This window comes from Haliotis cracherodii, unplaced genomic scaffold (genome assembly GCF_022045235.1).
Source record: "Haliotis cracherodii isolate W230 unplaced genomic scaffold, xgHalCrac1.p SCAF_13, whole genome shotgun sequence".
In the NCBI taxonomy this organism is placed as follows: Eukaryota; Metazoa; Mollusca; class Gastropoda; order Lepetellida; family Haliotidae; genus Haliotis; species Haliotis cracherodii.
Genome location: NW_027266268.1, coordinates 2,176,122 through 2,189,691, shown reverse-complemented (window position 1 = coordinate 2,189,691; position 13,570 = coordinate 2,176,122). Strand labels below are relative to the sequence as shown.

Here is a 13,570-nt window from a genome sequence, read left to right as displayed (position 1 = left end):
GGTTGTTGATGGGCCGGTTTCAAAACTGTTGAATTAATCTACCATGATACTTAAGAGTGCTTGATTCCGATTGCTCTTAACATTAATAACAAGTATATAATTTCATTGGATAATTTCATTTCATTAAACCTGAAACAAACTTCGATAGCTTACATATCCATAAATATAGTGAGTATGATTTTACACCACTTTTAGCAATATTACAGCAATATCACGGCGGGGGACACTAGAAAAGAGCATCACACATTGTACCCATGTCGGGAATCGAACCCGGGTCTTAGGCGTGACGAGCGAACGCGGTAACCACGAGGCTACCCGACCGCCATCGCCATCGACCCCGCCATCGACCCCCCCCCCCCCCCCATGAATATCAGGGTTGCAAGACAATTATACAGCTATGGAGGGTTATTTGATCACTTAAACCTACGTATTTTGTAACCGTCATTATAACAAGTCAATAATACAAGTAATTTTCTTGAATAATACTGGTTAGTACGTTTTTCATTTCGTGTGACCCCTCTTCCGCATGTCCTAAGATGGTTTTCCTTTCATTCGTATGAAATTACGCTTTCAAAAGGAGTTTTGATGTTGATATTAGTAAGTGAACTTCATACCTGGTGTCGACAAATGTACATCAACTCAGGTCTGCGTCTGCTTAAAAGAGCATTCAAGTGTCCGCATCCAAGTAGGCTAAACCAAAGCTGCTCTAGATAATGTGGTCAAGGCATGTTGAAAGAATTATAAGTTTGATACGCAGTAGACTTAAGACCTTGTTTTATCCTCTTTATGCCGAGCGGTAGGGAGGCAACAATTATATATTAACGTATTTTCGTATGATGCGGCCGGGGATCGAACTCAAATGCTGTCATCTTGTAGGGACAGAATTCCCGTAAAATGTTATACCATTCACTGATCAAAATATCTACCTTTCGCATTGGGGAAGCGGACTCTTCCGTACTTTGAATTAACCGTGGTGTACACGTTAACACGGAGAGGTTGGGGTGGGAATTTGCCACAACTATGGAGACATTGTTCATTCATAACTCGGCAATGGTAACACACAGAAGGTCCTAGAACGTGCGACGTCTTTGTGGAAATTATGCATATAAATCATTATGGCTAAGTTATTGTCCTATAAACTGACAAGTTTTCGTTCATTGATATTTAGAAAACATTGCATTCAACTTTCAAGTTATTGTTTGTATTTGCAATATAATAATACCACAAGGTACCATATTGTTAGTAAAAGTGCAACATTACAAGAACACCCTTCTGAATGTGACGCGCAAGCTAATATATACCAGGTCAGCTAACCTGCATACGGACGCCCATCTGAGGTGTATATAAATGACATTGAAATGACTGAGAAAGCCATAAAGTCTAACGTTTCACCAAATACGTAGGTTTAGGATATAAACTTGGATATAGTCCTTCTGAATATGTGTCCATGCAAATCTAATGAGGAGATTTGTTTCACCGATGTTCCAATTTGAGGAGGGTGGGCTCCAAATTGGATATGCCCTCCTGGTACAAAGGTAATTTGAGATATTGGAAGCATTAGCATAACTTCATCACTGCTAGGCATCACCCCCAAACCAAAACAGCATCCTTAACATCGTCACATCCTTAACATCGTCACAGCCCGATGCCTGTAGTGTATCGCCCAATAGTAAACGAGTTTCTTGGCTACCGCATCCGAAGAAACAAATCTCATAGGGCCGGATGGCATTATCCATTATGTGTCTACACGAGGTCTGTTTGTGGTGTACGGTAATATATATATGACATTGTTGGAGACATGTGGAAACCACATTTGTGGTTGAAGTGAATTGTGATAATATTTTCCAATAGCGAGACCTCAGAACCGACCTGACAAGTAGAATCCTTTTCTATTTTAAAGTTAGGAAGTAATATATTTCTAAGTAATAGGTTGTGAGTAAGTAATGCAAAATGCTCACAACATAATTATTCTGATATAGATTTGAACAATGGTTCCAAATCAGATACCCTTGTATATACAAAATAGACAGCACTTCAGCTTAACCTCCGTAATACAATTAAACATGGGTGATCATAGATGAGCATTAGAAAATGCCTACCCACCTGGCGGCTCGCCTCTGTCTGTGGCGTGATGCTGGCAGGTCGAGACACAAAGTGTTGTGACCACATCCTTAATTGCACGTGATCCCCACACGCTGCACGTGCACCATGAAGCGTGACGTTCTGTTGCTTCGTATGGAAACCTGTCAGGGCAATGTCTGCTGATACAGCAAACATATACGCTCAGTGAGTGAGTGAGTTAGGTTTAATTGCTTTTGGAACTGTTTTAGTTATATCACGGCGCGTGCGTCAGCTTAATGTGAGAGGAAATGCCTGAAGTACCGCAAATCGTAGACACTTCCCAGAGCATTGTGCTCGCCTTAGTGGAGTGGAAACGTGTGCGATTTGGGCACTTCAATATTGTGCTTCTAAGTCTTTGTCTGTTTAACCCCATGTGTTTATTTGCCTCTCTGTGTCTACATCTATTTGACCACGTTGCTCAGACGTCATATCCCCATGGCTTTACCCAGTTTGGCATTTACCTGACGTCATCATGCGCCACGTTGTATGCTAGTGTAGTGTGTGTGTACAACTAATCATTGACACCAGCAATAACGATCGACCCACCACCATACACACTCATCCAAGAATATCTAATGGCCAGTTCCTCATGAACTGATGAATTGTGTCTAACGTATCTGATGATTTGTATAAAATGTCTCGCACAAAAAATAATTTTCTAAAATATCACCAAGCGTTTGAGGAAATGCAAGACTTGATTACAGCTTTTGTTGTCCGTTCGTCATTCAATCATGGATATTTTTATTAGTGTTTATCGAAATGTGTATGTAACCTTTTAAGTTTTATTCAATGCAGGACATGAATGAGAATAGCAATGTGTGTTCCCGGGACATAAGAGAAAGATCGCGAATTGTAAGCTCGTGGTGGTGTTGATAGTCACTATACCATATCTATATATAACATCTATTTTATTGCATTAAGACATTTATTTTCAGATATATTAGTAGCAAGGGTTATATGCATGTATACACCGGTTCAGAGGCACATAACTCAACACCTTCTATGTAGAGATTTGAACTGTGCTGGAGTTTCATCCTTCAAACCAGTACACATACACTCCTTCAGCACAGTTATGTGACTTACATAATTAAACAATGTCTTTGATGCAAATTGTATGATTTTTTTGTTTAAATGGTACAAATATGGATTATGACTGTGGAATAGAACATGATTTTGTGATTGTTCAAATATCATGATGTAATTTTCTCAAGTGTCTACTAGCCATGAACAGGTGTTCAGACGCATCACCTGTCATTATCTTTCATTTGGTGTTCCTTAATAACTTGTTTTCCCATTACTGGCCCTTTACTGGCGATGGTTGGCAAGGAATAGTTACGATTATCTGTCCCTATGTGATTCTTAATATATCATTAAAAATGCATGCCTATGTATCAACTGTGTGATCAAGTTGTCCATTTATGATAAAAATCACTCATGTTTGAAGTATGACTTGTGTCAAAACTAGGTCTAGGTTCGGCTGGTTTTATGGTTTCATGAGCAGTGAGTGAGTGAGTGAGTATGGTTTTACGCCGCTTTTAGCAATATTCCAGCATTATCACGACGGGGGACACCAGAAATGGGCTTCACACATTGCACCCATGTCGGGATTCGAACTCGGGTCTTCGGCGTGACGAGCGAACGCTTTAACCACTAGGCTACCTGACCGCCGCCCCCCCCCCCCCCCCCCCCCCCGTTTCATGAGCAGAAGAATAGGTTATGATTCTAATTAACCGCTGTTACATTCATCAATGTCTTTATTTATTTGTAATGTGTGTATATTCCCTGTCTGTATTGACCGCAATGCATCTATGTAGCCACTGTATTCAATGTACGTATGTATCCATATTGTCGTTATTGGCAATACTCTTGTGTGAACTTGTATCCAACGCGACAGTAGTGTTTGTAGATATGAAGAAATGGGGTCCCCACGCAGTGTGGTGTACATTACATCAAATTCAGTTGAAATCATGTCCAGTTAAAAAGAAAGAAAACAGCTTTATTTACTTATTGCTTATTTACACATTTCACATTGTCTTAAATATGTGGTTATATTGATTCATTGTCCTCCGTACCTCATTCCCAATTCCTTTTAAGGACATGGGACACGTCCTTCTTTACAGAAATGGCAGTTTGGCAGGGTATATAGGTTTTAACAGGTACTCTATATATTTTAACAGGGAGTCTATATATCTTTTATATATTCCCTCAGTTAAGAAAGTTGATTATATCTTTTTAAATATTCACAGTGCTGCCAATACAAATTATTACAGCAGCTGGGGTATCATCACCATGGCCAGCAGCAGAGTCATGTGCGGGTCAGTGGCTTGTAATTAACCTTGTGGAGGAGGTGCGGGACACTGAGGGCTGACCATCTATGTAACGTACCACACACATGGCAGTCTGACAGTGAGGGTTAAAGATGAGGCAGGTGGGACCGCTAGCTTACATCCACAGGAGTCTAACTGCATGAACACAACTTGCAGGGACTCGGGCTAACGGACAAATTGTTGTGTACAAACTTCCAAATCGTACATTTCGTATCGCCACAAGTAATATTTTGTTCCCAGTGGTATGTTTGTCATAGATGGCTATTCACTGAATGATAATATCAGTTGAAGCTGAACTTTACTTGCATATATCCAAACATTCCTGTAATTATGAAAGGCAACACTTCCATACGATAGCTGCGGTATACACACCTGCAGATAGTCAGGGCTCTGACGAAATGACATATTTGCAAAGCTTCAGCTCTCCGGATATATCCTCAGTGTTGATTACATGCACCGCTGACGTCTACAGCTGGGAAGAAACAAGTGCCGTGTTCCATCACTAGGGGGGATTTTACGCAGTTTAACTCATCTTATAGTTCGACCTAATTCGCAGTGAAGAGTTGCTTCCCTTAGAACAGTGAACCGCATCCACGCAAATAGAAGCGCCACGGCTGGCCCTTCCTGTGTTATATGAAATCCTGACAGTCTGTGCAGTCCAGGCTATCACGTGGAATTATGTCCACAGATGATTTGTTTAATGTCACAGAAAGAAAAGACCTATAATAAATATCTATAAGAGCTAGTGTGACACAAACACAAGCTCTACACAAAGTCATTGTTACAACTGAAGGAAAAATCAGTCTGTAAGAAGAGACAGCATAGGAACAAACGGTTTCACCAGTTAAGCGCGGATACAGAGAGGGGGTGCCCTTAAAATACGATTAATGCGCTAAATTAGGGAGAGATTATTGTTATTAATATATTGTTTGTTGAAAAAGAAAAGTACTTTATGTATACGTCAACGTGATTGGTATGCTTAACAATGGGGATATGGGAAGGGGGCTGTGCAACCCAGCACCCACCCCTCTGGATCAGCGTGCACAGATACAGCAAGCTATTGGTAGACGTAGTGTTCATCACTCTATGTACTGACTGGCTTCAGTTGTTGGACACATCAAGTCGGGTTGTTCCAACTGCGCAATATGAGTGCACAACAACACAATCACATCGCGACGTCAGTTGAACTCCTGGAGCCACTCCACGTTTCTTTGATTAGCGAACTGGCGCATCTCCAGTACGGCAGTATAGGCGAGTTAGAAACAGTGTGCTGGAAATAGCCATGAAATCAGATCCTGCACTGGCTGCTGGAGAACTGGGGTACTGAGGGGCAAACATGTCGGAACAAGCTCCGTCTGATGTAAGTACATTGAGTATATCTATGTCCCCATACATAGACGCCGCTGTTACAGGTATGTGTCGCTCTAGCAGGAGTCGAGATGCGGACTGATGACTATTACTTGTGTCCCTGTGATGTGTAAGTGTTGGGACGGCATAAGCTCTGTAAACAGTCATTGTAAACATTACATGGAAATTAGGTGTTGAGGTGCTTTGTTCCGTGGCGTGACCGTCGTGACGATGTATACTATTTCCAATGAAGGCGCTTGTGTCACCTCTGTCCTAGGCTACCTGATTCAATGTATGTAAACACGCCATGTTTACTGTGAGTACGTTGCATCATTCTGAAGGTCGCAGATGTGCTGTCTGGAACTGGTAATTCCAACCTATCTTGTCCGGGGTTGTCCGAAGTACCTTCCCTCACTGGGTTGTTGTTCACTTGGACGCCAGCGTGGGTTGTGCACCCCGTGTGTGTGTTGAACATCCGAAGTACCTTCCCTCACTGGGTTGTTGTTCACTTGGACGCCAGCGTGGGTTGTGCACCCCGTGTGTGTGTTGAACATCCGAAGTACCTTCCCTCACTGGGTTGTTGTTCACTTGGACGCCAGCGTGGGTTGTGCACCCCGTGTGTGTGTTGAACATCCGAAGTACCTTCCCTCACTGGGTTGTTGTTCACTTGGACGCCAGCGTGGGTTGTGCACCCCGTGTGTGTGTTGAACATCCGAAGTAAAGGTGACAGTAAGAGATGGGTAAATCGTCATGTATTCGTGTAATGTACCCAGCCCCTTCAGGGTCATGTATTCGTGTAATGTACCCAGCCCCTTCAGGGTCATGTATTCGTGTAATGTACCCAGCCCCTTCAGGGTCATGTATTCGTGTAATGTACCCAGCCCCTTCAGGGTCATGTATTCGTGTAATGTACCCAGCCCCTTCAGGGTCAGAATGAGGCCAACCGTATGGTCGAGTGTTGCCATGTCTTGTGTCCGCTCAGACATACATGAATTATTACACGAGTACTGTACAGACAGGAACGTACTTATTTCTTTATCATTCCAATAATTAGTTGTAGTGAAGACATTATACCTTTTTCTATGTCGAGAACCCTGCTCATAAGTGTTCAAATGGCGTCTATATTGTCACGTGCGTGTACGTCAACTGTGGCGACTGCACGTATTACGCCAACAAAGCTGCAATCGGCGGGAAATAACTGTCTCACCCATTTCTTACACAGAGTGGAGTTTGGTTTGATGAAGATGAAGTCCTGATTAACAATTTTTCTGTTAAGTTATAAAATTGTATATGTAAAATGTATTTATTAATCAGACAATTTCTACTGCAAAGTAATCACTCTTTGTGAAAATTGACGTGCATTAAAAAACACTAAGTCTTATTAATATACATTGCAAACTAACCTTAGAATGACGTCTCTCTGCAAGTATATATCTGCAAGTTGCATATTGGTTCCCGGTGGTGTCTGTCCCCTGTATAGTTCCATACTAGTACACGCAGAGGACTGAAGGTACTTTCAATCACGCCCTGTATAGTACCAACTAGTACAGGCAGAGGACTGAAGGTACTTTCAATCACGCCCTGTATAGTACCAACTACTACAGGCAGAGGACTACAGTTGCTTTCAATCACGCCCTGTATAGTTCCAACTACTACAGGCAGAGGACTGAAGGTACTTTCAATCACGCCCTGTATAGTACCAACTACTACAGGCAGAGGGCTACAGCTGCTTTCAATCACGCCCTGTATAGTTCCAACTAATACAGGCAGAGGACTGAAGGTACTTTCAATCATGCCCTGTATAGTACCAACTACTACAGGCAGAGGACTACAGCTGCTTTCAATCATGCCCTGTATAGTTCCAACTACTACAGGCAGAGGACTACAGCTGCTTTCAATCACGCCCTGTATAGTACCAACCACTATAGGCAGAGGACTGAAGATACTTTCAATCATGCCCTGTATAGTACCAGCTACTACAGGCAGAGGACTACAGCTGCTTTCAATCATGCCCTGTATAGTACCAACTACTACAGGCAGAGGACTACAGCTGCTTTCAATCACGCCCTGTATAGTTCCAACTAATACAGGCAGAGGACTGAAGGTACTTTCAATCATGCCCTGTATAGTACCAACTACTACAGGCAGAGGACTACAGCTGCTTTCAATCATGCCCTGTATAGTTCCAACTACTACAGGCAGAGGACTACAGCTGCTTTCAATCACGCCCTGTATAGTACCAACCACTATAGGCAGAGGACTGAAGGTACTTTCAATCATGCCCTGTATAGTACCAGCTACTACAGGCAGAAGACTACAGCTGCTTTCAATCACGCCCTGCATAGTACCAACTACTACAGGCAGAGGACTGAAGGTACTTTCAATCACGCCCTGTATAGTACCAACCACTACAGGCAGAGGACTGAAGGTACTTTCAATCACGCCCTGTATAGTACCAACTACTACAGGCAGAGGACTACAGCTGCTTTCAATCACGCCCTGCATAGTACCAACTACTACAGGCAGAGGTCTACAGCTGCTTTCAATCATGCCCTGTATAGTACCAACTACTACAGGCAGAGGACTACAGCTGCTTTCAATCACGCCCTGTATAGTACAAACTACTACAGGCAGAGGACTACAGCTGCTTTCAATCACGCCCTGTATAGTTCCAACTACTACAGGCAGAGGACTGAAGGTACTTTCAATCACGCCCTGTATAGTACCAACTACTACAGGCAGAGGACTGAAGGTACTTTTAATCACGCCCTGTATAGTACCAACTACTACAGGCAGAGGGCTACAGCTGCTTTCAATCACGCCCTGTATAGTTCCAACTACTACAGGCAGAGGACTGAAGGTACTTTCAATCACGCCCTGTATAGTACCAACTACTACAGGCAGAGGGCTACAGCTGCTTTCAATCACGCCCTGTATAGTTCCAACTACTACAGGCAGAGGACTGAAGGTACTTTCAATCACGGCTGTATAGTACCAACTAGTACAGGCAGAGGGCTACAGCTGCTTTCAATCACGCCCTGTATAGTACCAACTACTACAGGCAGAGGACTACAGCTGCTTTCAATCATGCCATGTATAGTTCGTATTCTTGAACCATATGAATAATATTTCTTTTAATGCCATGATATTAAGCTACGAGTATTTAAGTTTGATATATGCGTACGTTTATTTTCGCATTTTGAAATACTACATTTACTCCACACTGACCTATAACATGAATGCGGGGCACGGGTGGCCCAGCCGTCTAAGGCGCTGCGATTCGCTGTACAGATTTGCGTTCCTTAGGCACGCCAGAAACCTATGATTGTGGGTTCGAATCCCGGTTCGCCCCGATTATGTTTCTAGGTTTGTCAGCACCATACCCGTGTTCGTGGGTTTCACCGAAGTGGTATACGTCTAAGACCTACATCACTTGGGGCGTTCCTCCCACATTAAGCTGACACGCCGCAATATAACTCACTCACTCACTATAACATGAATGCTATCTTTCTCTTTCAGCGTGACAGACCAGACGACGGCGAGGACCGTGAAGGAGGGGGAGAAGAAGGACGTGGCTGTGATGGCGGGGAAGAGGAGGGTGGTGGGTGTGGCGGTGAAGGCGGGGAAGAGGAGGGTGAAGGATGTGACAGTAACAGTAAAGGAGAGGAAGCTGAAGGAAGTGACGAAGGCAGAACTGAGAGGTCGTCTGTGTTTGACCCCGACTATCTGCTGCGTCTATTGGCAGATTGCATCACGTACAGGTCCTCCCTTCACGACATCGGGGTAATTCTCAGGTGTGGCAACGTCGTCAACGGCCCCGTCAAGAGAGGTCTGCGTCCACTTCACTACGCAGCCTACGCTGACTACTCCGACTGTGTGAAGTTCCTGCTGGATAGGGGGGCCCAAGTGAACCAGCCCGACGACATCGGGTACACACCCATACACCTGTGTGCCAGGAAGGGCAACTTCGAGTCCATGAAGATACTCATTGAACATGGCGCGTGGGTAGACTTCTTTACAGACGACACCAACATTGATGAAAACATGAAGACTCTTGGCTATCTTACGATTGAACCACTGAATCTCGCCATAGAAAACAACCATATCGAATGTGTGAGACTTCTTCTGGAAAAAGGAGCAAGACCAGATCACAAATATTTCATGGGTTATGAAATAAATCTGGTTCCGTTAGAGCATATCGAGTGTGTCCAATTATTGCTTCAGTTTGGAGCAGACCCTAACGTGTGCAACAGGTGCGGAGTTAGTCCTTTGATGAAAGCTAGCAGACAACACAACCTTGAGGCCGTCAGACTTTTATACAAACATGGGGCAGACGTCAACCTAACGTGTTCTCCAAAATTTGAGCAGAAAACAGCTCTATTTTTCGCAATCCAGAAGGGCGATCTAGCTATAACGTCATATCTCCTACGCCACGGGGCGCACCCAGGCCGTCCCGCCGACTACAAGTATGCTGCCCTTCACGCCGCAGTCGCTGCCGATAGACCTGACCTGTGCGACATTCTCATTAAATGGGACGCTGAAATAGATGAGTTGACAGACGAGAACACCACACCGCTGATGCTGGCTTGTGCCACTCCACACCTGAAGCAGCAGAAGGCGATAGTGGAGGTACTGCTGAAGAATGGGGCTGATCCCAATGCCCATTCCGACGTCCTGAGCTACACCTCCCCTTGTCTCGCCCCTCTCACCGAGTACCTGCGTTGTATAGCAGACTCAGTGACTATCGATGTTCCCCGGCTGCTAATCAAATACGGTGCCAACGTCAGTTTCAAGGGGTCATCGTCAGTGACGCGATTGAAAGACCCATTCGGAATTCTTCACTATCTACCTAACAGCCGCGTGGAGAGTAGAGAGGAGATCTTCCACCTGCTGATGCAGGCAGGTTCAGTGTTTGACCTGGGCGCTATCCGACTATCCACGGGACTGACTATTCACGAGCGGACGATCCTGATGGAGGTGGCAGCCCGACCCCTGCCAGCCAGACAGCTGGTGCGGTTGTTCCTGAGGAAACAGCTTGCAGGCAACTTGCCCGAGAGGGTGGCACTTCTTCCTGTGCCGGATATTGTCAAGAAGTACATTGTATTTGATGCGTGAAGCATACTAGTGCATGTATGTTCGTAAACAAAGCAGAGGCTGTGAAAATATTAATTGGAACTGTTAACTGTTCAGAGCTATTGTTTGTTATGAAGTGTTAGCATGCTTCACAATGAGTAAGTGACCTGACTCCACCATTAGCCATTAGTGTATGCTAGTTAACCGACTCCACCATTAGCCATTAGTGTATGCTAGTTAACCGACTCCACCATTAGCCACTACTGTATGCTAGTTAACCGACTCCACCATTAGCCATTAGTGTATGCTAGTTAACCGACTCCACCATTAGCCACTACTTTATGCTAGTTAACCGACTCCACCATTAGCCACTAGTGTATGCTAGTTAACCGACTCCGTTGTTAGGCAAGTGGACGTTCCGGAGCTGTCTGTGATAACACACTGTGATGTTCATAATACAGTCTCTAGGGGGCATAAGTGTTTGAATGCCAGTAAATATATTTTGAAAGATGTAAATAATATATATGCCATAAGTTATTTGTACAGAACAGGGGGAGACTTTTTTTCAATAAAGCTACCCGACTAATACGTGTCATAATGACTCATTTAATGGCATGAACCTACAACACATCAATTACTGATCACCTCCACCTCTACAGGAGCAACATGGTTAGTAATCTGTAAGCTGCGTAACAGAACGAAGAAGATATGTAGAGCATGTCAAAAACCAAATATTCTTCAAGCTGCGTCTATTTTAAAAGTATATTTTTTGCATTATATTAACCCGCTGTTTATAATCCTGTGCAACGCTCTGTCCTACTTCTCCCGCCTGACTGTTGGTAGCGTAAGACATGGCAACCATTGTACAGTTTGACAGTGCGTTATCTTCTATGTAGCGGGGTTATGAAGAAGATCGTTAAGACATGTATTTAGTCCTGATTAACTGACACATGGGATTAGAGGTGTTATTACTTACTGTAAACCGAATGGGAGTGTGAGCTGCTGTGTGATTTGCTGAAAAACGTTGTTCCAAGGGATTAGAAGCCCGGATGTTTCCTGGACAATTCGCTGCACGCGCTTAAAAAAGCACGCCACTAGCCATGGCGATAAGAAAACTGCATCCAGCATATGAGTCCTTATGAAAATCTGACAGTATTCTTGTCTGGGGCAAGTTAACTGTAGGATTGTCAATACTCCATTTGAAAAAAGAAGTATTTCTTATGCTTTGATTTGATATCATCTTTCAATAACAAATCATGTTGTTTATTACACCATTATTTGAAAATAAAGTGGGTAAAATCTGGTCTTTTCTCTTTCACGGAATGCTGATTTGAATGGGCTGCTTGTAAAAACTACCGTTATTATCATCCGCCACGAAATGGAAGGGGGTATAGGAATTGGTGATGTCCGTCGGTCCTTTCGTCCGTCCGTCACGTCTCGTTTCCGGAGCAGAACTAAAAAAACATGAGAGGTATCTTAACCTAACTTGGAACATAGATAGGTCTAGTGGTGAACTGGTGCCTTTTGATGGTTTGGGATTTGAAAAAAAATATATTATCGAGTTTCTTTGGCAACGACTTTGAAAAATGTCGGTAGTGCTCCTTCCGGGGCAAACCTTGAAAACCGTACAACATTTCTTACCTTGCACACAACCGAACATGTCATATTGGCGGGGGAAATGAGTATTTCATGCTTGTTATCTTTTGTTTTTCGCTGGATGCTCACATGCTCTATCACAAAACTGTGTTTCCTGAAACAACCTCAGCAACTATGAACATAATTAGCGCTCCTGTGGGTTGATTAGAATCTCCTACTCCCATGCTCAGACATGATGATGATGATGATGACGACGACGACAACTACCACTACTACCTAGTACTCCTTGGCATATCTTACTGTCATGCTCAGACAGTAAAAAGTTCTATTTTACTAACATAATAATGATGATGATGATGATGATGATGATGATGACAACTATTTGCATGGATCGATGCGTATGATGTCAATCACTGGATTGTCTGGTCCAGACTCGATTATTTACAGACCGCCATCATATAGCTGGAATATTGGTGAGTGCGGTGTTAAACAACAACAACAACAACAACAATATTATTATTATTAGGGCTCCGAGCCGAAAGGCTTATTATTAATATTATTATACATGTATATACCGCACTGTTCAAATGCGGTTTATTTGTTCCCCGAGCTGTGGAGCAAAATTAAAGACAAATACAGATATCAGGTAAACATAATAATATTTCTACAAATGTCTTTCTCATAACGCATATGAACCCTAAGAACAGTTAAAGTTGATTTTTCAAGATTTTGTACGTTTGAATTTCATGAAAGGAAAATAACATGACATCAGTTATTCTCTTTCTAGGAAATAACATGTTAAAATGAATACAGCTTTCCCATGACAAAGAATCATATTATGGAAAGGATGTCTGTATTACAGAATAGACATTTATCTCAAAGGGATATTTCTGACTGGTCTAGATACTTCTGACCGTACATTCACAAGACCGCATTATATCAAGACATAGACATTATACTTGGAATAGGTACATTAAAATAATAGGTGCATTTCTTAGAAAATATTTTCACATTTTTCTTTCAGCGGTTAAATCTACACGTAAGCTCACTCTATCTTGAAAACACAACATATTTATCGCCTAATTATATCAAGAATTTTGATATTA

General features: G+C 43.0%; 2 protein-coding genes across 2 annotated transcripts in view; both read left to right on the top strand.

Annotated features, from left to right (window-relative positions):
- The first annotated feature begins 5,643 nt into the window (after positions 1 to 5,643).
- Positions 5,644 to 13,570, top strand: part of LOC139459490 (uncharacterized) — a 57,428-nt gene continuing 49,501 nt past the window's right edge. Inside the window, exon 1 of the mRNA XM_071240943.1 lies at positions 5,644 to 5,808. Within this exon, the coding sequence (XP_071097044.1) occupies positions 5,785 to 5,808 (24 nt within the window). The 5' untranslated portion in view covers positions 5,644 to 5,784. The remainder of the gene's footprint in view (positions 5,809 to 13,570) is intronic.
- Positions 5,830 to 12,156, top strand: LOC139458732 (ankyrin repeat and SOCS box protein 3-like). The gene is made up of 3 exons (XM_071240138.1): positions 5,830 to 5,860; positions 6,474 to 6,535; positions 9,315 to 12,156. Exons 1-3 carry the CDS (start codon positions 5,830 to 5,832, stop codon positions 10,908 to 10,910), a joined length of 1,689 nt encoding a protein of 562 aa, XP_071096239.1. The 3' UTR covers positions 10,911 to 12,156.